We start from the raw sequence: 27,362 nt of genomic DNA, 5'->3' as shown, positions 1-27,362 counted from the left end.
TATTAATTTATCTTTTCAGAAAACTTTGAATGCCATAATTTGTTTTTGTGTTGGAAATTAGACTTAAATATGTTTTCATCAATATATAATATGCAATATTAAAAGCTTGGAATAGATATGAAAACGTAAAAATAAAAACAGGTATAAGAAATTAAATAGAGTAAAAAAGATAGATACGAACCTAAACTGCTAGAGATAATAGATAAGAAAATGAACACATTATCTCTATGGATTGACCGAGTCAACTCACAAAACTTGCTCTGATACCATGTTAAATTTATTGAAAAGAGAATAAATTAATTGACTTGATGTAATTGAGTACATGAACCCCTATTTATAATAGAGGAAAGTAGTAGAGTCGAATTAAAATTAAACTACCCTTGTCCCAATTACAGCCAAACTCTAACACTTAAAGATAATTCCTAGCATAATTAAATAACTCAACATAAATAGAAGACTAACATAACTAAAAAACCTTTAAACTGAAACTCTTCTATGAAACTCTTGTAAAACTCCACCATATTAATTCTGGCTCAGTGAGACTTCTTATTGTGAGAGTCCTGTAAGAGCCTTCCATATCTTCTCTTCAATAATCACCATGATAATGGAGCGGCATGGGATATATGTTGACCATGAGGTACCTCTTATGGCATCCAAAAAGATAGATTGGGGAGATAAAGGAAAATAAGATTGGCTTTGAGAAAGTCAAAGGGAAGTAGATTTCCTAGCATCAAAAGGAGGAGCCACAAGTGGCAAGATACTCATCTGATGAACTTTTTCTAAACAGAACACACTAGAGAAATATGCCTTTTCTGAAAAGGAAGAGGGGAGAAGGATGTTCCATTACAAATAAATTGACCAAACTAGAAGAGAATATGGCAGAAATCAATGTGTCTCAAGCAGTAATGGAGGAAATCCCCAACATTTTTAACATATTCCACCTTCACTGCCACCTCTACCTCCATCTTAGAATTAGGGCTTAGGGTATGTGTTTGCATCGTATAGGCCTTTTTGACCTCTATTGTATATCTTCTTGCTTCTTAGAAATTTTTGTTATTTTTTATATGGTGATAAGAACCCACTTGTAAAAGGTCCTTATATGTTCTTAAAAGTGCAATTAAGAGTTGAAAGAGAGAGATTAAGAGGGTTGGAACAATAAAGAAGGGAAGGAGAGAGAACTAAAGTAAAATAAGAGAGGGAGACAGACTGAGTGGTCGAAGGAAAAGAGAAAAGAGGAGAGGAGAGGTGCAAGAGCATGATTTGATAGGGGAATGAGAGATAAGAGGGATTTTGGAAAAGACTTGACTCCTCTCTTCCTTCAGACAACACCCCTATTTATAGAATTATTTTAGAAACTCTTTAATCAACTAGGATTACATATCTCAAGGAGAGATTCTAGGAAATTGAAAGGATTACATCAGTCTAGGAGAGATTTTAGAAATTAAAAGATTACATCAATTAAATATAAATCTAATCTAGTAGGTTCTTATCTTATCAAGAAGAGGGGGCATTTTTCCCTTTTTGCCATCATGCCCCTACCCCTCGGGGTTTTTTCATTTTTACCCTTTTTCCCCATGCCCTTATTTCTTGGTGGTGGCACTTTTTATTTTGTGGTGGCTTCTCTTTCTATTTTTCTTCTCTTCTACTTTTCTTCTTCTCTCTTTTCCTTGGGGATAATTTTTGGTTTCTATCATCCATCCCTCTTGAGTTTCAACCTTGTCGTCTAGGTTGAAAGTCGAGGAATTGTAGAAGGAAGTCATCCTCATCTGCCTAAAGTGGTGTCCCTAGATTTTCTAGTAAAACAATCAAATTGCCACTTCCACTTTTACTATTATTTATAAGAATCCACTTGAGAAAGGTCTTTATCTTTTTTTAAAAAAAAAAGTGCAAGGAAGAGTTGAAAGAGAGAGGTTTAAAGGGGGAACGGTAGAAGAAAAAAGTAAAGTAGAGGGAAAGGGAGAGATAGAGTGGGTGCTTGATGGAAAGGAGATAAGAGGAGAGGAGAAAGAAGAGGAGGGGTGCTAAGACACAAATTTGAGAGGGAAAAGAGAGACAAGAGAGATTTTGGAAAAAGGCTTAATTCCACTCTTCCTTCAGTCAACACCCCCATTTATAGCACTATTTTGGAAACTCCTTAATCAACTAGGATTACATAAATCAAGGAGAGATTCTAGGAAATTGAACGGATTACATCAATCTAGGAGATATTCTAGGAATTGAAAGATTATATCAATTAAAGATAAATCTAATTAGTAGGATCCTATCTTATCAAGAAGAGGGGGTTTCCATTTTTCCCTCATGCTCCACACTCCTTGGGCATTTTTTCTTTTTTGCCCTCATTCTGCACATTCCTTGTTTCTTGGAGGTGTCACTTTCTATTTTATAATGACTTCTCTTCCTATTTTTTTCTTCTTTCTCTTCTACTTTTCTTATTCTCTTGTTTCTTTGGGGGTGATTTTTGGTTTCTATAATATGGATAGTGCATCTTTTGTACATTTGATTGATATCCTATTTTTTAATCAAAATTGAAAGCAATGAAACTACATTTGTCTCCAGGTGCCTTACTTTTACTATTGTTTTTATTATGATAGATAAAAAAAAGGGGGAGAAGATACTAGCATAAATTAAAAGAAGCATAAATTAAGGGCGAATAAATTCAATAGAGATATGATGCAAGTAGAAATTAAAGGGGAGTAATTAATATATATGCACATACGGTTGACTCAAGTCCCCAATTTTGATGATAATAAAAATTAAGCTAATGAGCTGAAATTTTAAATCAAACATTCCAAGAAGAAGAAAAGCATGTTGACTTCAAGAAACACACAACATCTATGAGCAAGAACCGATTAAATCAACCCAAAACACTTCGACCAAAAGGAGGAACAATTTGTCTTCAAGAAAAACCTACAAAAGAATGAAACTTATGGACTTGAACAACTAGATTCCAAGCATACTAGAAATTCTAAAAAACATCTAGCCATGTAAGAGGATAGCCAACCAATTTTCAAATCTTAGGTAAAAATGTGAGTTGGAGCATCAAGGCATCAAAGTTTTTCTAAAAACAATTTTCTGAATACCATATCATACACAAGTTTAAAAATGTTTAATCCTTCATTCTTGGTCTTTACCATTGTTAGAAGATAAGATCGTAGTATAGTGGCATGATGTAATTGTTTCTTATTTTTGTCCTTTTATCACCCTAATTAGGGAAGGGTAATGATGCAATTATAACTCTTCTCGTTATTATAAATATATGATGAGGGGGAGGATTAAGAACGTCAACTTACTCTAATCATCCTTCACTCCTACATTCAATCTCACTCTCCTAGCCAATCTCTCCTCTTCCTTTCACTCAATTATTTGTCCTTCTCTCTCACTTTCTTGTTAAACTCTCTAACTTAGTCTAGCTCATTTATTACTCTCAAGATGGGATCCAAAATCTAACATGGTATCAAAGAAAATGATTTAGGATCCCCACGTTAAGATGGTGCTTAAGTTGTTTTTTATTATCAAGCCTCACTTACGCCAAAGGAATTCAAAAAATATAGCCATCTGAGCACAATAATTGATTAATGACTAGGTATGATCGACAATCCTTCTAGACTAGCTTTTTGTCTAATGGTATAAAATGCTTTTTTTTTTGTGCCACAAAGTTTGCAATTTTGCTCTTGCATGGGAAAAAAAACTCAAATCTTCCATATTCTCCATATTCTCAACATACATTAATGACATTCCTAGTTTTCTCAAGCACGACATATTCAATTGCTCATGCATACATGTATGGAAGCTTGATTCTCATTAGGAGTTGGCTATCTCTTCAAAGAAAGTGTAAGTTTTTCCTTTTAACTTTTGTATTTTTCCTTTCTTTTAAAAGGGATTTTCAAAGAACATTGAAATTTAGAATTGTTGTCATTTTAGATCCTTGAATGTAGAAAGGGAGTACCCACTAGAATTAGAATCTAGTTGTAGAAAATCTTTTGGGGAGAGCTTGAGAAAAGTATAATTGGGTGTTGCTCTTTGCTTAAAGAGAGCAGAAATGTCTTTATACTTTTTCTAGTAGGAACTAGATAGTGAATTTTCTAGAGCAAGAGTTCTAGGGAGGAGACTACCCCTTACCCCACCCCACGAGATGCCACCTGTGCCAACAATATTTGTGGTGGGAAGAATCCTTTCTTTGTTCTCCTTCTTATGTCTAGAGTTTTAGTTAGATTAGGAGTCATAGTTGTTGCATATTTTAATATATCTTAGTTGCATGGGTTTTAATATGTGGCTTTTAGTGTTGCATATTTTAATATGTTTTATGTGTCACATTGTCTTCGAATTGGTTGAATCTTGTTCGCTACTGCTCCTTGATCATGCGCGTCATGTTGAGTTTTTTAGTCTAACATAATCATTTTTTTTATTTTTTTCTTTGGCCTTACTTGGTTCGAAGGCTGGTAAATTTTGAAAGTTTGTGGATCAATCTAGTCAATCTCTTTCTTGGTAGTCCATGGTTATGTGTACGAGGTGAGTTCATATTCAATACTGATGTTCCTTGATCAAACCCATCATGTTGACATAATCAAAATTTTATTTTTCATTGGCCCTGATTGGTGCAAAGGCTGGTAAATTCTGAAATTTTGTGGATCAATCTAGTCAATCTCTTTCTTGGTTGTCCATTATTATGTGTATGGTGTAAGTTAATATTCAAGGGTACGTTGTACAACCTTTATCATATCTATTTGATTACTTATATTTTTCATCACTATGGAGCAATCCCTATAGACCCACTACTTGGTAGAGCAAGAGTGTGCCAAAATTTGGCTAATTGAGTTTAGGTGAGTAAGGTCGTTTTGCATCATCAAAAGCGAGTGAGTTTGGTACTACCCTTAAAAATGGGTATACTAGTTTCTCATAAGTATTCTTCTTTGACATAGGGGTGTTTTTTTTTGGATTCTTGAAGTTTGTTTAAGAGTAATATTTCTTCTCTCATATTAGTTATGGGCATGTTGGATCTCTTGGTGTTATAGATTTCCAGCTTGAGGAGGATAAGAATGAGAAATATAGAGGAAAGAGGTGCTTGGAGGAGCCTACAGTGAAGAGTTCCACAAATGGTCGTAAAGCTTTGATCAGAGTTGGTGACTATAGTCAAGTTTTTTTAGAACATCCACGTAAAGGGGAGACTAGAAAATAAAGAATGCAACCAAGGTATTGAAGACAAGGAAGATTAAAGATCGAGAATTTTTTTAAAAATAATTTTATTTACTCTAACTTTAGGAGTGTATAGAAGTAAATATGGAAGTGTCTAACCTTAGTCTCGTGATAAGTAGACTCACAATTGATGAATTAATATGGTGGAGTTTTTCATGAGTCTCATGGAAAAAATCCTCAAGCGAGAAGTCTTTTAGTGCTACTACTCTATTTATGTGGACTTGGGTAGTTTCCTTTTACTTTTCTCCTATTTGTTTTTCTATTATAAGTAGAGCACCAATGTATTCATTCCACATAATAAAAATACAAGATGTCTTTCTCTCTCATACTCTTTCTTTATCTCTTCCACACATCTTAACCCTATTCTTCTTCTCATTCTCTAACTATTCACATCAAGGTTCAAACTCTACAATTCCCAAGTACAAATGTTGTGCATTTGCAAATAATAGGTAGCGAGAGGTCTACTTTGATTAAATAGTAGTTGACAAGAAAGGAGCCCAAAGAGCCTTATTAAATATTGAATTTCTTGAAAAGATAAATACTTTACTGACTTATTGTAATTTGAGTACAATGAGCCTCTATTTATAATAGAGGAAATAAGTGAAATTTGATTATGATTAAACTACTCTTATCCCAGCTATACCCAAAGTTAAACACTAAAAGATAAATTCTAGAACAATTGAACAACTGAACATAAATAGAAGACTAACATAAATAAAATACCTTAAACTGAGACTCTTATGTGAGACCTCATTCTATGAGACTCTTCTTAGACTCCATGTTAATTATAGCTTTGTAAAATTTCTTACTATGAGAGTTATGTAAGACTCTTCCATATCTCCTCTTCAACACTGCCTTTCAAGACTTCAGCTTACAATAAAAAGGATTTTTGGTCTTCAATTTAAATTTACTAAAAAAAATTCTTCATAGATGTAAAAACTTCATTTTTTGTGCTCCTCATTTCTTGAATATTGGTCACATTAAAAGTTTCACAATATGTCGAACAAAATACCTCTTTCTCGTACTTCTTCTTCTACTTCTCCTCCTCAAGTTGGGGATAAAAAGGACAGAGAGACCCAGCTTGGACTAAACACAATATGGGAGAAAATCACTCTTAGTCATACGACAAACTCCATATACCAGTCAAAACAGTCATAGTCTGAAACACACTTCGATCAAGTTTAAAGGCGGAAAAAACCACAACAAATAGACTACTCACTTTTTAAAGGTAGCTCAAATACAAATCACCTCTTGGGTGAAGAACAAAAGACTTGACCCAAGCTGGATGTTGGGTAAACTCCTATACTGTTTAGGTAGTTGGTCAAGGCATTGCACTGAAGTGATAAAAATACATGATGATAAACTGAATAAATACTCGAGGAAAACAACTTTAACCAGATGGAGGCAACTATGCAACACTCATACTTCCAAAGTGAACTTGTTTTTTTCTAAAAAAGCCTAGGGGAGACTATAACAATAGAGCTTAACAAACATGACCAAGGATAACTTTTTTACAGTGACCACAATCTTTTGGAGTTAACTATGTGGAAGATACACAACCAAGTAACAAAAACACAAAACTTGAATGCGACATCGAAACAAGATATTGCATACCTTGAATGAGCACATTATGGATTGATTAAATCTAACCAAAACTCTATGATTATATGAAAATTTTGACTAAAAATTCATATTTTTGAAAAAAGGAAACTCAATTCACGTCAATACATGGAGAGATAATATGAGAGAAAATAGGCAAAAAAGAAGAGATTTTCTTTTGAAATGTCCTTTGGTACTTCTTATATCAATATCTCTAAAATATAGTTCAAAATTACAAACCGTTTATTTTCAAGAAACTAGACTCAAAGATCTTTAAATTGGTACCTGATTTGACATAAAAAACTTCATTCTCGAATCTTTTATGACATCTTGATTCTCTTTTTTCTATAGCCTGACCTTTGCTGAATCCAATACAAATATCTCCTTAGATATAGATTATATTGACATGAAATTTTTTCCTAATAAAACTAGACTTCGATACCTTTCATTAAAGTACAATATTTCTTCATAAAATATATCTTTTGAGAGAAATAATCTGATAGATTTCAGAATTTTTAATCTGGATGAACTAAGTACTCTTTCTTCTTTGGCCAGCTTGACCATTGACTCTTCTGAGATCGGTATCTCCCTCTACAAAACTCAAATTAAGAATTGGTTGGATACATAAGAAATAGACTTATAGATATTTCTTTTAATATATAGTTCTCCATATAAATTTTTGTTCTTGATGTTATAAAATGCCTCAAAAGTTGAACCTTTCTGCTACTGGTCGAACCTCTCTTGTAGTCTGACCTTTGTTGCTTTAGATATCAATTTCTCTTTATAAAAAACTCTGATTGGCAAAATTATTTTTGTGTTGGAAAGTAGACTCGATGATATTTCTGTAAATATATAATTTTCACTATGAAAAGTTCAATATGAAGGTGATAACACTGAGAAAATAATAGGTACTAGGATAGGAAAGAAAGAAAAAGGTAAAATATGATCTTAAACTACTAGAGATGATAAATCAGAAAATGATCATATTATCTTTGTTGGTTAATTGAATCACTCGCATAAACCGCTCCGATAGTATATTGAATTTCTTAAAAAAAAATACTTTACTGACTTGTTGTAATTTGAGTACAATAAGCCTCTATTTATAACAGAGGAAAACACGTAGAATCTAATTATTATTAAACTACCCTTATTTTAGTTACACCCAATGTTAAACACTAAAAGATAAGTCTTAGAACAATTGAAAAAATGAACATAAATAGAAGACTAACATAACTAAAACACCTTTAACTGGGACTCTTATGTGAAACCTCCTTCTATAAGACTCTTCTTAGACTCAACAATATTAATTCTAGCTTTGTGAGACTTCATATTGTGAAAGTAATGTAAGACTCTTTCATATCTGCTCTTCAACATTAAACAATGCTAAATGAATACATGAATTTTCCATTATTGAGTGGTAAGGATTGTAAGTGTGTAGACTATGTATGAGGAAATAGAAGTCATGCATCTAAATCAGACTTGGGACATTAGGCAAAGGCTGAGATGAAAGAATATTGTGGTGTGCAAATGGGTATATCTATATATAAGATGAAATATAAATTAAATGGTTTAGTGGAGCAGTTTAAGATAGATAAGTACAAAAAAGATGCAACCAAGCCACAAAAGCTTGATTATGACAAAAGTTTTAGAAATGTTGTAAAAACTACAATTGTTCACATTATTTTATTATTAGCGATGCTTAATGGTTGGCCTCTGAATGGTTGCAAAAACCTTTTTTAATAAATGTAATTATTCACAAGACTATAATTGGTGATGAAATTCTCGCTATAAGGTTTTATTTGGAAATAAAGCATCTAGTAGTTCATACAATTAGAATTATGCCATCTATTAAGGTTGGATTTGGAAAGCTTTACAAAATAAGTTGAGATTTGTTAGTTCAACAAGTAGAGTTAGGGGTAATCCCTTCTAATCAAAGGAAGTGTGATTACGACTTCTTCTCATGAGGAATTGTCTCCCATGTGAATAAGTCTCATTCACGCTCCTAATAAAATTGTGATGGGCTAACCTCGATAGTAGTCTATAACTAGAAAAAATTTATTCATTATATTAGAATAACTATCATCCCATTTCTTTTGTTTTTAACTAGTACTTACTTATTTTATAATTTTTTTTTTCAAAATACCATGTAGATTTGTGGGGCATACTTAAAGATAAAAATAATAACTTCTTAGACTTACTACTATTTTTATTATATTTGTAATTCTTAAATCTTTGTAATTCTTAAAGACTCCACTACAATAAAAGTTTAAACTTATTTTCTAGAATTGTATGTGAAAGTTTTGGCCCCAAGATGGGTTGGAAAATCATATAATTTCTTAGGAAAGATTTTTTAGCCAAGATGGGTTGGAAGACCATATGAAAAAATTTTGAATAAGTATTTAACAATTGATGCAGTAATGCTTTAAGCACAAAGCAATTTTTTATGGCAATTTTGTATTTGATAATTTATTTTACTGAAAATTTATTGGATAAGTTTGGTAATATATGGAATTGATTATTACTTCTCATTTATTTCCTAAAAAAATGCACTAACATGTCTATTTTCTAAAAATTTTCATATAATTTCCTAATAAGACACTAATAGAATTTTATCTAAAGGTTTCTTGGAAATATGTATCCTAAGAAAATATTTTTAGTTTTTTCTAGGATATAAATTTCTAATCAAGGGCACTAACGGGGCCTTAAACTACTTAAAATTTTTAGACTTTTAGTGATCCCAATTATATATATCTAACAGATCAATATATCTACTTATATAAAAAATTTAATGAATATTTACTCACTACGTTGTGTCCGTGTGTATCATATAAACCCCACACTCTTATGTTTCATGGAATTGTCCTCTTCCGAATTAGATTAACAATATTAGACTGATATCCAAACGACCTCTCCGCATTCTGAGACTTAATGTAGAAAATCGTTTCGCATCACTTTCCTAATATCCTGTTATTTGGTTTGGGATTGTTATTTTGACGCGCTTTCCAGTTTCCAATTTTCAGTTTTCAGTTTTCAGGTTGTTTCCGTGTTATGAAGGCGACTAACAGCGACTCTGTTGGAATATTGACATTGCGGGCAATCCGGAACGCTTGTCGGAGCCTTCTTGTACCCGTTTAATCTCACGTTTTCCTTTCCTAGGATTCGGTGGATAATCTCCAGATGTCTAGCGAGCCCCTTGACGTGATTGCCCTTAAATCTTTTTCGGTCGGTGGGAATCTTGATGAGGGTAGTATCGGCTTTTCATAGTTAATGGAGAGGAGATTGAGGGAATTTCGCCATAACGGAAAAAACCAGACAAAGGAGGAAGGAGCGAAGAGAAGCGATTTAATTTACAAGAAAACAGACAAGGCGGAAAGTGGAGGACCCCGGGGATCGATCTTCCTTTTCTGCCACTCCCGGTAGGACTCTTTTTCTTTCCCGGGGGCTGCATCGTCGTCCTTTTCCCCTTCCTCTTCGACAGTTTCGGCACGGTACTTCCGATCTGGGGAATCCATCGACTGCGGAAGAGTGGGAGTTTTGGAGCACTGCCTGGTTGGAACTTTCACCGAGAAGACGTAAAGGGAAAAGAAAAGAAAGAGTTGTCACGGCGACGAAAGAGCTAAAATTAATTGTGTGGACAAGCTATATAGCTCAATTTCAGAGCTTTTCGTATTTATTCTCTTCGTTTGTCACTGCCGATTGACAGAGATCTTCAAGGTTTATTTCTTTTACCAAGAGGAGCTAAAAGAGAGGACATACACGATTAGCTACTCGTTTCGTTTGGATCTTGCGCTCCGACATTCTCCTTCGACAGAATCCTCTTCTAAATCACGGTAAGTTCTGGAATTTCATGCTGGATTTGTTCCTCTTCAATTCTTTCGTGTTCTATTTTTTTTTTTTTTTCTCGGTGTCCGAATTGCATGCCGGTCTGGTACGAAAACTACGGAAACAGCTACCGGCCACAGGAAAATTTATTGATTCTCTGCTTTTCATGTCATTCTTTTATTTTTCTTTCTGTCGTAGAAGTCTCCGTGGTTGTTGGACATTAGGTACGGCCGCAGCTAATTGTACATTGATTGACTCTGCTTTGGCCGAAAACCTCCGTCCTTATTATATTATTGTTTCTAACGTGGCAATATTATTTCTAAATTCCTTAATGACTGCTCTGCAATAGAATTCATTGTTTAAACAACTCGCGTCGATAACAGAAAGCAAAGAGAAAAAGACAAAATTTCCTTCTTTCACAATCTTTGCGAGGATCTGAAAGCTGGAGCCCTCCATGGTGAGGCAGCCAAGCGAACGGACATGGTACTGCCCCGACCCCGAGTGGCCTGCCGAAGTCGATGCCACTGTACCGGTGCTAATCCTGATTTTTAAGCGCTTATTCTTTCAGGATTCAGAACATAGCTATTGCTAAAACTGTGAATTTTGGTCATAATGGAGTTGTTTATTGCCTTTCATAAAAACATGACGGGTAATGGATGTTTGCTCAGCTGACTGATCCGTTGAATGTTGACAGATGCCGGAGAAAGGGTTCTACACGGTTCCGGTCACTGGCCGTCAGAAAACGAGCCTCCCCACCATTGTTTTAGCACTTTTTTTCACGATTATCGTCGTTTGGAGCATCGATAGCTGTACTGTCCGGAACGGCGTCGGATCGCGCGAGAACCGTCTTGCTTATCTTGGTCTCAACTTGCCTTCATATACCACCGCCATCTCCTATTCTAACAACTTGTCTGAGCCGGATATATATTTTTCATCATTAGATAATTCGACCCCCGACGTCCACAATGCAACAGAGCCGCCTGAGGAATTATCTGCGCGACGCAGTTCGATTCAGGAGCGGGACGACGTACTGCATCCCATTCCCGGTCCGAATTTGCCTGATTCGCACAACGCCTCAATTACGGCGAAGAAGATGGGGTCGGTGCTTGACTGGATTTCTGTTAAGTTAGAGTCGAATTTCACGTCCGATATTCTTGATAGATGGCTAGTACAAGGAGGGGAACCGTGTAAAGATGGGAAAACCACAGACATCAAAATCCCAGGCCTTGATTATGGAGAATTCGTTGCACTATCGACTGGTGAAATCCATGAGTTTATTATCGACACCTACGCGGAAGATGGAACCCGGCTTTGTCTTGGCGGAGACTATTTTGAGACGGATATATCTGGCGAAAGATGGAAATCTCGTCCACCCGTCAAAGATCTTGGCAACGGTTCCTACTCGTTCTCTCTGCAAGTCCATCCGGACTTTGCAGGTGAATACAACCTAACTGTGGTGCTCCTCTTCAGAAGCTTCTTAGGGCTTAAGTTCTCCCCAATGAGATTTGCCTACCGGAAAGAGCTACGGAACATCCCAATCAGATTCAGCAAAGGTTTGGCTCAGTTGCCGCAGATCGGGATGTGCGAGAAGTCTGATTTTAATCGCGAGTTGTGGTCGGGGAGGTGGACTCGACATGCGAGAAACGATACTTGTGAGATCGAAAACGACGGCCGCTACAGATGCCTCGATGCGAATTACCCATGCGAGAGTCCTTGGTGCAAGGGACCGTTGGGTTCGTTAGAGAGCAACGGATGGGTATATTCTGCACATTGTAGCTTCAAAATCTTTACAGGAGAGGAGGCCTGGGATTGTCTGAAAGATCGTTGGATTTTCTTCTGGGGCGATTCAAACCACGTTGATACAATCCGGAACATTTTGAATTTCATCCTGTACCACCCTGAGATCGAGGCTGTGCCGCGACGGTTCGACAGGAATTACACCAACCCAAGAGACCCGTCTCAGACGGTGCGGATCACGAGCATCTTCAACGGCCATTGGAACGATACGAAGAACTACGAGGGCCTGAATTCGCTTCAGGACGAAGGCTTTCGAGAGTTGCTGAAGAAGTACTTCAGCGAGGGGACGGTACCGGACGTGATGATCATGAACTCGGGTTTACACGATGGGGTGCACTGGAGAAGCCTGAGAAAGTACATAATAGGCGCGGAATACGCGGCGAGCTTTTGGGAGGAGGTTCTGAAGTCTGTGGAAGAGCGGGGAAAGAAGCGGCCGGAGTTTATTTACAGGACGACGGTAGCAACCGGCGGGTACGCCCGCGATCTGGCGTTCAATCCTAGCAAGATCGAGGTCTTCAATCTGGTGCTGCTGGAGAAGCTGAAGGAGAAGGGTTTGATCGACGGGGTGATCGACAATTTCGACATGACGTATCCGTGGCATTTCGATAACCGGTGCAACGATGGGGTGCATTATGGGAGGGGGCCGGCGAAAATGCCATGGAAGGACGGGCTGATCGGGCATCAATATTTCGTGGATTTGATGCTTGCGCATGTGCTCTTCAATGCCATCTGCACCAGATGAGACCAGGCGGAGCTGTTTTCGTATCTCGCCTGAACTGTGAAACGAAGAGGATGAGACGCCAGTGGGCTCAGCCTACAATTGGGAACGGCCGGAATAGGGGTATTGTGCCATCTTGATTCCTGAGTCGTTCGGCCAAAGAGCGGATGGAGGCGGATGGCTGGGGAGAGAGCCGAATTGCCATTTGGAGAGGATTTGGAGTAGGTAAATCTGTATAATGTGGTATATGTATTTGATTCATTCATCCCAAGATTCTCATGTACAACTGGAATAAGTAAAACTAGGAAATGGGTTTGAGCTAGGGATGGAGGCCGCCCTATTCAGGAATGAATGGGAAATTAATACGAAGAAAAAATAACTTTCCCTTTCACAAATTTTTAATGGGAAAAAAGTTTCTATTAACAAATTGCACCAGATTTGTTTTTTTTTTTTTTTTTTTTGAGTCCTACCTTAAGAAACAAAGGAAATTTTTTTTCCTAGTGTTTGTGTCTATACAGAAAATGACATGAAAATGTTATAAATAGTTTGTAATATTATAACAAAAGATTAATTACTATAGAATATGGCAAAAATGCATTATACTATTTAAATTAATGTACATCCCATATGGTATGTTAAAATTGCTGTTTTAAAATTTTTTAGTTCAAATATATAAAAAACTAACATACCTTTGATAAATTTAAAAATTTTAAAGGTAATAATGGTCCCATAAAATAAGTCCCACAATCTGCAAACAAAGGTAATGAATCCTATGGGACTCACTATCAACTTTCGAATTTTTAACTTATTAAATATCTACATACCTTCATATCCAAATTACTAGAAACAAATTCTACTAGAAAAAATAACAAAAAAGCACATAGTACATAGGTCAATGATGATAAATATAAATCCAATCATAAAAAAAATGTCCTAATCAACGTATGAGGGTACCGAATTCCATCTCCTTATTGTCATAAGAATAAATGTGTAGAAGTGTAAAGCCTTGTTTGTTCCACACCTTCAAAAGTAATTAAACTCTATAAAATTTCATTAAAATAATCTAGTTATTTTATATATTATAAACTCTTATGTTACTCAAATAAAACACTTCTTAGTTTTTAAGGTTGATGTGAGTACATCCCAACGTTTGGGACAATAAACAAGTATAAAGTCAATTGATAAAGAAAGTTCCATTACCCAATACAAGTTTTCCAAATAAACATAACATGTAAGCTCTTCGATGTTATTGAACAGTAACAATTGTAAAGTAACTATAAAATTACATAAAATCGGTAAAAAATATAATTGCTGGTCCTACCAAAGTTCCCACTTTGATTTTTCTATTACATTTTCATAGACAAGAGCAAAGATAGGCTTCTCATTTTGTCTTCTGAACGGTTTTTCTTATGTCGTACAACAAAAGGTAGATAGTCAACCATAGTTCTTGACTCTGAAGAACAAATGGCACTGCTCGTACTGGCGAACATAATTGCTACAAAATAATGACCATATAGATAAGTAAATGTTGATGAATCCCAACTCGAAGTCGCATTTTTCTATCTTAGAGAATTCTATTGTTGTAAAAAGAAAAGTAGGAGTAAATTATAGTTTACCAGTTGAACCTAATAAAAACTTCTCAGGGAAGTGAGAACTAAAGAAGAAAGAAAAATTTAGGGTTTGGTAAGTTTACCTCAATCAAATATGCTATAGGGTTACTTCATGTAATGTTTTCATTTGCCACCTTATCAAGTTCAAGAACTTTTTTAAGAAGAAAGAAAAGTTGTCTTAAGGTATGTACATGAAAGAAGCAACTATAAAGAAAACCCCATTCACAAATTGCAATTGTTGGCCTGGTGGCTTCTTAAGAGGGGGTAAATTGAGTTATTTCAAATTTAAAACATAGTGTGCTAAATTAAAGATTAAAACAAAAATGAAATAAGGATATACACATACAAAAAATTAATATAAAGATGCTTTATTATCAATGTTTCCCTAGTGGTATTCACCACCCAAGAACCATTGCTTGAAAAATTCTACTAATTAGCTCTGTTAGCTGGAATTTACACAAAAGATATTCTGATTATCTTTTAAACTATGTGTATGCTCAAATACACAATTTATAACAATATCCTCTAAGATTAATGTATATTTTTAGGACTCCATAGATTACATCTTGGGACTCCATAGATTACATCTTGGGTAAAGGAGAGAAGGCAAGTTTGGGAGAAAAGAGGAATAAAGTGGTTATGGACTTAGTCCAAACTCTCCCCCTTAAACTTTATTTATAAATGATAAAAGTAAAATATTTACAATCATACCCTTCACCCTAGTAAGAGTGAAGAAGAGACAGAAAACATAAACTAATTATATCAATAACACTCCAACATATTCATATCTTTCAACACTCCCCTTCAAGCTGGGAGGTAACGGCAGTGATCCCAGCTTGAAACAAATAACATAAAGGTAGTAATAAGCTCCTATATCACAGTGGCCCAAGGATAAGTACAAAATCGGGCACAAACTCTCAAAGGTAGAAATGGGTGATAAAACATAAGTCAAAACCAACCTCAAATTATTTTGAAAAAATATAGTGATAATAATCACTAAAGTGGGTAAGGCTTGTCAGTCACAAGACGGCGATAAAAATCCCAAGGGTACCAACAAAAAAGTCTCAATGGGCTTAAAAAAAACATACGCACACACACGCACATATCTATAAGGGACAAACCAAAGGAACGCACCATAAGGGTTGGTCAAAGGAGGTAATGAGAGTCAAATAAAGGATGGTTAGAGAAAGCCTACCAGATAATAGGTGGGTAATGGGTAATGATAAGGAAGATAAGATGAAGAAGTCGGGGTCATCATGTGCTTTATTTTCTGAAGTAATTTAAATTCTTCATCATATGAACCAATATCGACAACAGTCAACGAATAATGAACCCAAGTCAAGTTTCCAAGGATTTCTTCTTCAATAATAATATCTCAACCAAAGAGACACAATAGCAGCTGACCTAATGAGCCAATGCCCCAATAACATGAACCAAATATGCAGTTGTATAACAGCGGATAACTACTAAATAATGAAACACCTTAAGAGTAAGGACACTATTGTTGAAGAGAAAATATGAAAGAGTCTTTCATGACTCTCATAGTAAGAAGTCTTACAGAGCCGCAATTATTATGGAAGGAGGTCTCAAAGAAGAGTTTCAGTTTAAAGGTGTTTTAGTTATATTAGTCTTTTATTTATGTTGAGTTATTTAATTATGCTAGGACTTATCTTTAAGTGTTAGAGTTTCAGTGTAATTGGGACAAGGGTAGTTTAATTGTAATTAGATTCTACTACTTTCCTCTATTATAAATAGGAGTTCATGTACTCTGATTACATCAAGTCAATGAAGTTTTCCTCTTTTACATAAATTCAACATGGTATTAGACAAGGTTCTATGAATTGACTCAGTCAATCCACAGAGATAATGTGATCCTTCTCTAATCTATTATCTCTAGCATTTTAGGTTCGTATCTATTTTTTTTCTCTTTTTAGTCCCTATATCCATAGTTTGATTTGCGTTTTCACCTTTATAATGAGCTTTTAATATTACATATTATATATTGGCAAAAATATATTCGAGTCTACTTTCCAAAGAAAAATGATTTTTGGAAATCAGAATTTTCTACAAAGAGAAATCAATATTTGAAGAAGCAAAGGTAAGATTGCAAAAGAGGTTCGAGTAGCAGCAAAAAACTTCAACATTCGAGATATTTTATGCTCTCAAGAACGAGACTTTATATGGAAAATTATATATCAAAAGAAATATATGTAAGTCTATTTTCTTACATATTCAACCAATTCTCGATCTGAGTTTTTTATATGGAGATATTGATCTTGGAAGAATCAATGGTTATGCTGGCAAAAGGAAAAAGAGTACTTACTTCGACCAGATTACAGAAACCGAAATCTATCAGAATATTTATCTCAAAAGAAGTATATTTTATGATGATAAGTTATACTTGGATGAAAGGTATTTAAGTCTCACCATCGTTTGTTTCCTTCTTGTTGCCATTTTCTTGCATCTATTTCTTCTCTGTCTAGTCCTCAATCATATTAGGAGGCCCAGAGACATCCTGGATGGAAGGCGGTGATGGAAGAGGAAATGACTGCCTTATATGAGAATCTGACTTGGACCTTGGTTCCACTTCCTCCCAATAAGAAACATGTGGGCTATAAATTGGTGTTTGCAGCTAAGCATAGTCCAGATGGTTTTGTGGCCTGTCTCAAAGCCCACCTAGTAGCAAAGTGGTACACTCAGTGTTAAGGAGTTGACTACGAGGAAACTTTCTCCCCTGTGGCCAAATTAAATTCGGTACGTATTTTGTTATCACTTGTTTTTAAAATTTTCTTGGTTATTATATCCACTTGATGTGATGAATGCTTTCCTAAATGGTGAAATTAAGGTGGAGATTTATATGCATCAACCACCTGGATTTGTGGTTGAGGGGGAGTTGGTGTGCAAATTGAAAAAATATTTGTATGGTTTAAAATAATCTCCCCATGATTGGTTTAACAAGTTTAGCCAAGCGATGCTTCGATTTGGGTTTAAAAGTTGTTCAGTAGATCATTCATTATTTGTAAAGAATTCCTCAAAGGGAATCGTATTACTGGCAATTTATGTGGATGATATTGTTTTGGCTGGCAGTGATACAAATAACATAAAGGAAGTCAAATAGAAGCGTTGAATTTATGGAAAAGAGAAATACTTCATTAACTTGTTGTAATAAGAGTAAATGAACCTCTATTTATAATAGAGGAAGGTAGTAGAGTCCAATTACAATTAAACTACATTTGCCCCAATTGCACCCAACTCTAACACTTAAAGATAATTCCTAGAATAATTAAATAACCCAATATAAATAGAAGACTAACATGAGTACAACACCTTTAAACTGAAACTCTTCAATGAGACCTGCTTCCATAATAATTTTGGCTCTGTAAGACTTCTTATTGTGTAAGACTCATCATGCCACCTCATGTGATCATGGTGGGTCTCACCAACTCGTGTGATCATGGTGGGTCCATATCTTATGGGATTGGACCCATCTTCCAACACTCTCCCTCAAGCTGGGGCTCAAAGAATATCATGAACTCCTAGTTTGCTGCAAATGATGTATAGGATGTTCTCGTATAAAATAACATATAAAATACCAGTCTTCCATATCTTCCAACACTCTTCCTCAAGCTAGTGGTCTCTTCTATGAAGCCCAACTGGCAGAAGATAAGTGACAGTAAAATTACTCCATGCCGTATGACATTGCTCCATACTCCAATCATAACCCATGTTGGATGTAGGGCACACTCCTATCTTCTGTAGTAGTGGGTCTATACGCAATGCTCAGAAGTGTAATAAACTTCTTCCATCACTGTGTCTAAACCCTAGACATCAAATCTCGAGTGGTATGGGTAATAAATGCCAATTAAGGGGGATAACAGGTAACATAGATGTAGTAATAAGCTTCTCCATCACGGTGTGCCAACCCAGGGCACCGACTCTCAAAGGTAGAAATGGGTTATAAGTGGGTAATGCCTGTCATTCATAAGACAACAATAAAAGACCCACGGGTATATATATAAAAAGTCTCAATGGACTTAAAACACCCATATATGTGTATTTATGTATGGACTTAAAACACCAATCGAAGCAACACACAAGAGGTTGGCCCAAAGGGCTATTTGAGAGTCAAATAAAGGATGGTAGGAGAGAGGTTATCAAATAACAAATGGGTAATAGGTAAAGAGGAAGATAGGATGCTGAGGCCACCACTTCTTCAATAATAATGCCTCATCCAAAGAGACACAATAGTTATAGCTGAAATGGACCTGGGCCCATATAACATGAACCAAAATAATAAAAATCATTGTAAAGGACCCATGAAATAATCCGATGCAAGTATTTGCACCAAATAATATGTTGATTAAGGAATATGTTGAGAATACCTCAAAATAATAATCCAGCTAGATAAATAGAATCGAATTGCGCTGAGTCAAATAGTAGACCAATATTGCTGAGTCGCGGCAAAAATATATGTAAAACTTGGGCATGGACACATATACCAAGACAAAAAATAAATGGACCAAGCCAGGTTGACCTAGACCCGAGTTGACTCGAATTAACTCAGTAAACTGGTGTTGCTCAACAACAACTAGAAGGGCCACCCGGTTCATTGGGTTGACCACACAAGGTCTGGTCAGTGTTGGGCAAAACAAGCACGACCTAGATTTAATAATTGTCCTAACTTATGAAACATAAATAAGGCAACAGTGCATTCTTGTTCCTCGATGCCGAGGGACTTGGCGAAAACAATCCCGAAATGGCAACTCAGTGCCGAAGATTGATGAGCACAACAGAGAACCGTGTGAAGTCTGTTGTCTCCGGAAATGGCAGAGGATAATCTAGCGAGCAGAAACAAGATAAATATTTCCAAACAAAGTTGTGATCTTTCCGAACAGAGGAAGATCAAATATTTTTGGAAGTTAATATCAACCCAAGATATTGGAAACAATTATAGATTGTATGGATCTCTGGACAAATCTCCAAAGATAATCTTGCTGGCAAATTAATCAATCTAGTCTATGAATTACGGGAAATCAGTAGCCTCTAAATCAAATATCCCGAGTAAGTAGCAGTAGAAGAGTTTTCGGAAAAAATAGATCTTTGTAAATGGCAATGGAGCACCTATTTTTGCAACAATTATTCCGTAAATCAACGAAGAACAATTATTCCTCCTGTTTTGAAATAAATCAATCTTCCGTAATAAGAAGACAAGAGCCAATGACAGAATTTTCGTGATTTAGGTTGATCAATACCACCGAAAAAAATCAATGAGAGATCAACATAATAACTTCTGGGGATTAATGTGGAATGGTAGAACACTTATCAAGCAGAGACTTCCACTAGATGACAAGGGTGCCAAAGAAATATTTCTAAAGGAAAGAGTCTTCCGACGGCAACAACAGTAAAGGAAACTTTCCTACAGTAGCAACAATGTTAGATAATAGGTTGGGTCTGTGATTAACTTGGAATGAATCCGACATCCAGGCTGAATGAAAGAGCACTAAAAGAGCACCAATGATAATCTTGAAAAATATATTGTATCAATGTATAAATCAAACAATCAACAATGATGCCAACCAGTAGAGCAATCAGCATGGTGCAGCGGGGTGATCAGTAGACAACAACGCAAAATAATTTTCTGAAGATAGATGGCAGCCGTGTTCGTCCAGAAACAGCAACACGGTAACTCAAAAGATAAATTCCGAAACAACATTCAAAATAGAGGTAAGATCCCGGGTTGATAACTAGTGCAGTAGAGAGCTTTCCTCAGAGTGGGAGAGCAGCTTCAAAGATAGAGAGGGATCATCGCGGTCGATTGTCATGAACTAGAAACTCCCAGAAATAGAATGGTAGTATAAAGGTGAAAACGTAAAGCAAATAATGGGTATAAGGACAAAAAAAAGATAAGTACGAACCTAAAATGCTAGAGATACTAGATCAGAAACGGATCACATTATCTCTGTAGGTTGACCGAGTCAACTCATAAAACTTGCTTTGATACCATGTTGAATTTATGGAAAAGAGAAATACTTAATTGACTTGTTGTAATAAGAGTACATGAACCTCTATTTATAATAGAGGACGGTAGTAGAGTCCAATTACAATTAAACTACCTTTGTCCCAATTACACCCAAACTCTAACACTTAAAGATAAGTCCTAGCATACTTAAATAACTCAATATAAATAGAAGACTAACATGACTAAAACACTTTTAAACTGAAACTCTTCAACGAGACTTGCTTCCATAATAATTTTAAATATGTAAGACTTCTTATTGTGTAAGACTCAACATGCCACCTCACATGATCATGGTAGGTCCGACTAGCTCGTGTGATCATGGTGGGTCTATATCTTATGAGTCTTGTGCTTCCACTTATTCAGACAAATCTTAATGAATTCCTCTATTTTCCATTTACCTGCTTCAATTTCTCTCTGGCTTTTCCTGAATTCCTTTGCGTTCACGATCAGATTGATGCGTTCACCGATTCTCCATTTGCGGGAAATCCGGCCGCCATCTGCTTGTTGGAAGAAGAGAAAAACGACGAGTGGATGCAATCCGTTGCTAAGGAATTTAACATATCTGAAACCGCTTTCCTAAGTCGGGTCGATACCGTTGACGCTGGCAATCCTGACCCGTCTGGCACTCCAAGATTTCACCTTAGATGGTTCACCCCACTGGTAGAGGTCAGTTGACTTCCACAGTTCAGTTTCGCTGACCCAATTACGCCTTTTGTGTTTTGATTGGAAGCGGAACTAGCAACAAGATGAATTATTGAGGCGAATAGTGTATTTCCCACAAATATAGCGACCCGCAAATATGAGCATATCTTGGGGAATATTTCATAAATAAACATGCTTGTTAACTTTCTTTTTAATGTACCTTTACTGTTAATTCTGTCTAAACTCTAAACTCTAAACTGTGCCCTTCTCATCCTATAAAGGGACCCTTTTTGCTACATAGCATTTAAAGGAACAAAGATTACACTGCAACAGAACAACTGAAAAACTCCCTACTGTTGAATGCTGATCGGACTTCTACTTGAGATTCTTAGTCATGCAATTAATAAATATGCTCATACTATCTTAATTATTTCCTGTAGTTCCTAGCTTATGGCACATAAATGTTAGAAAGAGATCACAGCACAAAGCGAATTGTTTTTCTTGCCTAGTTATTCTTTCAGCGTATCCATGATGAACTGAAGTATGGTATAGGTACAGTTGTCAGAGATATAGGCATGCCTTGATTTGGAATCAAAAGCTATGATCGCAGAGAGGCTATAAGGTGGAGTTTAGTGTCATTTTCTTGCTCAGAGAAATTTAGTCATTCTTATTTATGCAGATGTGGAAACTAATGAAAATAAGTAATTATCACCATATTCTCTTTCCAATGAAGGAGAACGGTCATGATTGGACTGTATAATTGTAAGTTCTTGCATTAGTTCAGAAATGTTTCACCTAATGTAAACAAAGGTTTTAATAAAAAATTTCCATGGGGTATTGTGGTAGTTTTTGCTATATCCTTGTTTTTCCTCTTGGTAATAGAACCCTCAATGTTTGTGTTTGCATTTTGCAGGTTGAGCTTTGTGGTCATGCAACCTTAGCAGCTGCTCACTTTCTTCTTACATCTGGCATTGTAAGAAATAATACTATCGAGTTCCTTACAAAATCTGGAACTCTAACTGCAAAAAGAATTGATGCAGTAACAAAGCTAAAAAGCTCAAATACCTCAAATGGTAATGTAAGAGAAGGTCTGTCCATTGAATTAGATTTTCCTTCAACTATAGTTAGTGAATGCAGGCCAGGAGAGATCCCACCAATTACGAAAACTTTGAATGGTGCTTCCATGGTCGATGTAAAGAAAACTGCTGCTGGTGACTTAATGGTATGTTTGTTTTGTCATTTCTTTCTTTAAGTCTTGCATAGATTGATAAACTACATGTTCTTCAGTCACAATAATTTAATGAAGGATGATAAGCCAAAGAGAGATTTGCTCTTTGTGTTATTCTTGCTTATGCAATTTCTGCAACAATAAAAGTCGTTTACCCAACACTGAACAACTGAGCTTTCTCTTAACTAGTTTGATTGTGTGAGTGTCTCCCATAATGGCTTCTTGCTTGTGCAATTTCTGCAACAATAAAAGTCGTTTTCCCAACACTGGACAACTGAGCTTTCTCTTAACTAGTTGGATTGGGTGTGTGTTTGCCATATTGGCTCAATGATCTACAATCCTTAGTATTTCAGTGGTTCCTGTCATTGTCTACTTTCATTATCTACCAAAGCAGAAAAACAGAAATCCAAGAGGGCACTGTTTCATAAATACTTAGGGGCATGGTTGTCAATCTTGCATCTTTCTTATTCCTTACATGCTCTTCACATTATCTATTTACTATTATATCTTGAAATTTTTGTTGGGAATTCACTATTATTTTTACAGGTGGAGCTGTCATCTGGAAAGGCTGTTGCAGATCTTGAACCCCAATTTGATGAATTAAAGAAATGGCCTGAAAGAGGGGTTATCATAACTGGACTTGCTCCTCCTGAATCTGGATTTGACTTCTTTTCCCGCTTTTTCTGTCCAAATAATGGTATCGATGAGGTAATTTGGTATTTTAATTTTAAGACTTTCTACATTCAAATTTACACTGAATAGATTCCCTCATGCATGCTGTTTGACATTTTATGGTCTTTATTGATATCATTTCTTTGTAAACTTCTTTTACTGCAATGAAGTGGGATTTCTTGCCACATTTGATGATAGACATTGACTTTCTTCTTCGCTTTGGTCATATGATGTTCATTTGTAACTATGTGATGAATTTATTTCAATCAGGCAACTTGCTATTTGTTGGGGAAATTATACCTGTCAGTTTTTAATGTCTGAGTTTCCTTTCTTTGATCACCTTGAATTTTTAATTTGTTCATTATATTCGACCAAAAATTCTATTCCTGTTCTGTTCTGCAAATACTATTGATTGTGGCAGAAATATGTCTAATATATTCAGTAACCACGTTGTGAAGTTGTTTTGTTTGTTTCACAACTTGGCAACAACTTAGTGTAACCCTCACTCATATGGTAGTATTTTTTTTGTCTTTAAGCCCATGGCCTTGTAACATGTCATACTATTGCATTAGCTACGAGAAATTGATGAGCAGAAAGAAAATAGCAACTGCTATCATGTATTCTTTTTCAACAGCAACATCGTGTCTTTGCAGTCTGTAAACTAGTGTCATTGAAAGCTACAACTTGGACTCAGTAGAGTCTGCAACATGGGTTTTGCAGTACACTAGTATTGGTATTAACTGTAAGATTTTAATACTAATCATTGGGACTTGGTGCCACCCCAATCTATAACATTCTGTCCTAAATCAATACAAGGTTAAGAAACACAAAATCTTCAAGGCACAAAACGGTTTTCCTTAAGGACTAATTGTCACTGTTTCACAATGAAGCTAGGTGATGTTTTATGGGTAAGTTACCTCCCAGAATACAATGCCTCATGGAGTTTGGCACATGGAGTTCGGCATAAACCTATGGTGAAGATCACCCATGAAGCTTGATGAAGCTATGTAATTAAGATCTGGACATTGGAGAGAAATTGTTAGAAATTTTGGACTCGAATGCACTGGTAATGGGAGTTTTTGTTGTAAAATGTAGAAAGAACTCTCTTCATTTAGGTGAGGAGAAAATGGCACTGAACTCCAAAAATTTTGTGGGCCAAGGAAACTAAAGATATTGACATATCCTATAAAAATTGCCATTTCTGTTTATTTCTTGACCAGCAATATGCTACAGGCTTAAGAAATAAATCAGTGGCTCTACTCAGTCGTACTGTTTAAAGAAGTTCAAAAGCAATACTATTAGTAACCATTTGAATTAGAGGTTAGAAAAATAACTTCTAGTTTGTTAGTTTCCAGTTCTTGTTTGAAACTACCTCCACTATCCTTCAAGCATCTGTCATCTTAACTCTCTCTCTCTCTCTCTCTCTCTCTCTCTCTCAAATTATGATATCACTCTACCAGGATCCTGTCTGTGGGAGTGCTCACTGTGCTTTGGCACCTTATTGGAGTAAGAAACTTCATAAAAGAGATTTTATTCTCTCTCTCTCTCTCTCTCTCTCTCTCTCTCCCCCCATTTCTAAACTTTTGGTTATTCGGACCAGGCATCTCCAAGAGGAGGAAGATTAGACCTCCATCTTGATGAGGACACACAGCGTGTACTGATTCGAGGTGAAGCCGTCACAATTATGAGAGGTTCTATTTTGGTTTAAAAGGAAATTCATCATTCAGTCTCCTTGTTTTATCCTGTGTTTTTTAATATTGTATTTCAGATATGCTCATCTTAATCGGCAACCCCTTCATTTCCTGCATGTGGAATTAATGATGCTTAGACAATTTTATTTATTTTTGTTAAATTGATGATTAGACATGTCGTTGACTTATACAGTATGTACCTCGTCTACCCTTTATGTCTTTTGTCATCCACCTTGGTTAGAATTTCTCTTTGAGCATTGAAATTTTAGCTCCCCGTCCAAATCTTCAACCTCCTTTGAATCTGTAGTTAAATCAAAAGATTGACAGTTGTGGAAGGGAAACCATAAGATTTCATGCAGAAAACAGGATCCAAAACTGAGGCACAATGAAATATGAGTGACAGTGAAATATTTTGACATTGAAGTAATATGAAATTCAACTGTATCGGGATGCAAATAGATGGCCATGAATATTATTTTCTTAGTTGTGTTGACTAAGAGTTCATTTTGAAAATTTCCTCAAGAGTTGGTAAGCAACGAAGTTTCAATAGCATGTTTTTCCTACATCCTATTTCTCGTCGGTGAACCACTCTTAGTTTCGATTGTTTGTATCTGTCATTCATCCTAATTATTCTTACAATTGTGATTGCCAAGTTCTGTTCAAGGACTCTTTGAACTTGCTATTGAAGAGAGACATTTTTACCTCGAACAAAAAGTTGTGAAGCAATCCACAACAAACTTAATTGCATTGTTCAGGAATCTACGTTTCTTCTAACTTTGATACCTCACTTTTCCCTTTTTTGGTGTTAAGCAGCCATTAAATTAAACAGGTCCAAATGGGCAAAAGAATTCAACCATTTCAATGCTTCAGAAGGTTTAACTCTAAAGTCATAGATGGATCATTGGATAAAATATCTGCTACATTGTTGACATACTATAATTGTGATTGATTTCGACTTCTCGAGTGTTATGTCCTAAGGTAATAAATCTAGCACGGAGGTCCTAAGATGACCACAATAAAAAATGATTTTCATTATGGTTCATAATCTAAATTCAGGTTACTAATTAATTTCCAAATTGTTTTTATACTTTAAAGTTAAATCCATTATGTAAAATAGCTAAGTGACACTTGCAACAACAAGGTCACAAATGTTAATTACATCAATTGTCTTTAAAGGGATTTATGATAATTCAATTAAATAACATAAACCTAGACCCTAAGGAATTTATAGCAACTCCACTACACAGGCCTAAACACAAAAAAGGGTTTTATAACAACAAGCATAAGCAACAAATGTCTTTAACATAGTGAGTATACAAGTCACTGCACATTCAACTACTCTAATTTTATTACAAAAGTTTTTCAAGTTATTTGTGTTGAGATTTTAGATAATGTCTATGCAAAGCTTGTCCAATAACAATGCAAAAGTTTTATAATTCAGCTCAATTAATGTCTCTTCAAGGTTGATTTTACAACAATATGCACAAACAATAATTACACCACACTTATGTACCCCCCAAATATGATAACAACTTGGCAAAGCAAGTCAATTGATTTTAAATTCTAAGTTCAATATGCAAACAAAATAAAATTTTTTAAAGGAAATCCTAAATGAAAACAACCACTAATGTAATGAGTTATTTGAAAATAGACATCCCAAAATGATTTTTTGAACTAAATTAGTGATTTCAAAATCCAAATGCATCGGTTCAATAACTTGTTTAATGATAGATTTCCAAGTATGAGTTACTTGTAATTGACCTCTTAAAATTGTTGTCGAATGTCAAATTTTCAAATCAATGCTCAATAACTGTTGTTGGACTATTGCAAATGACTTACAAATCCTAGAATTTCAATTTCAGCAATTGAAAGCTAAAACAACAAAAAATTTAAATCAAAGCTCTATGTTGCTTAACCTATATAGAACAATTCAATCAAACACTAGACTTTAAAAGATAAGTTCCAGTAAACTTTGCTAGAAAACGGAGAATGATTTATCAATAACCAAGATCATTTCTAGGTCATATATGACCTAAGAGACGTCAAACATTTTAAAATTGTGCTTTTGAGACTCCCTCCATGCCGTGTCCAAGTTTGTTTCTTACAATGAGGCAAAAAATCACATTAAAAACTCAAGTTCTAATACTGTAAGATAGAGTAGCTAGGGTTTGAATGAAACTTTTCTTCTCTTGTAAAAATCCGCCAATTCACAAAAAAATTTAAATATTCAAATTCTTGGTTTGTGCTAATAACCATATTGGTAGGTTAATTGTAAATTTAGCATCCCTATCTTGGCTGAATTGTTTATAAAAAAAATACTCCTCTTTAGTGTTTCCAAGAAGCAACACTCGATTGTCAGATTGGCATCAGA

The 27,362-nt window shown here is 35.5% G+C and overlaps 2 protein-coding genes across 2 annotated transcripts; both read left to right on the top strand.

Annotated features, from left to right (window-relative positions):
- The first annotated feature begins 10,319 nt into the window (after positions 1 to 10,319).
- On the top strand, positions 10,320 to 13,429 carry LOC137960450 (uncharacterized). The gene is made up of 2 exons (XM_068808082.1): positions 10,320 to 10,622; positions 11,309 to 13,429. The coding sequence occupies exon 2, from the start codon at positions 11,309 to 11,311 to the stop codon at positions 13,151 to 13,153; it is 1,845 nt and encodes a 614-aa protein (XP_068664183.1). The 5' UTR covers positions 10,320 to 10,622; the 3' UTR covers positions 13,154 to 13,429.
- A 7,647-nt stretch (positions 13,430 to 21,076) lies between these two features.
- Positions 21,077 to 25,054, top strand: LOC137959565 (uncharacterized). Its single transcript, XM_068806928.1, has 5 exons — positions 21,077 to 21,424; positions 22,314 to 22,622; positions 23,175 to 23,336; positions 24,761 to 24,839; positions 24,896 to 25,054. Exons 1-5 carry the CDS (start codon positions 21,077 to 21,079, stop codon positions 25,006 to 25,008), a joined length of 1,011 nt encoding a protein of 336 aa, XP_068663029.1. The 3' UTR covers positions 25,009 to 25,054.
- The last annotated feature ends 2,308 nt before the right edge of the window (positions 25,055 to 27,362 follow it).

Source organism: Aristolochia californica, unplaced genomic scaffold, assembly GCF_029961685.1.
Source record: "Aristolochia californica isolate CCGP_79_NKW_82.1479 unplaced genomic scaffold, dmAriCali1.0.hap1 SCAF_3, whole genome shotgun sequence".
Taxonomy (NCBI): Eukaryota; Viridiplantae; Streptophyta; class Magnoliopsida; order Piperales; family Aristolochiaceae; genus Aristolochia; species Aristolochia californica.
The sequence above is the reverse complement of the archived record's forward strand: the minus strand, read 5'-3'. Positions and strand labels throughout refer to the sequence as shown.

Bases quoted from the DNA above. Each gene is read 5' to 3' on its own strand.
- LOC137960450 (XM_068808082.1), top strand. From the start codon at position 11,309: ATGCCGGAGAAAGGGTTCTACACGGTTCCGGTCACTGGCCGTCAGAAA.
- LOC137959565 (XM_068806928.1), top strand. From the start codon at position 21,077: ATGGTGGGTCTATATCTTATGAGTCTTGTGCTTCCACTTATTCAGACA. The intron at 21,425-22,313 runs GTCAGTTGACTT...TGCATTTTGCAG, and splicing joins GGTTCACCCCACTGGTAGAG to GTTGAGCTTTGTGGTCATGC. The intron at 23,337-24,760 runs GTAATTTGGTAT...TCACTCTACCAG, and splicing joins CAAATAATGGTATCGATGAG to GATCCTGTCTGTGGGAGTGC.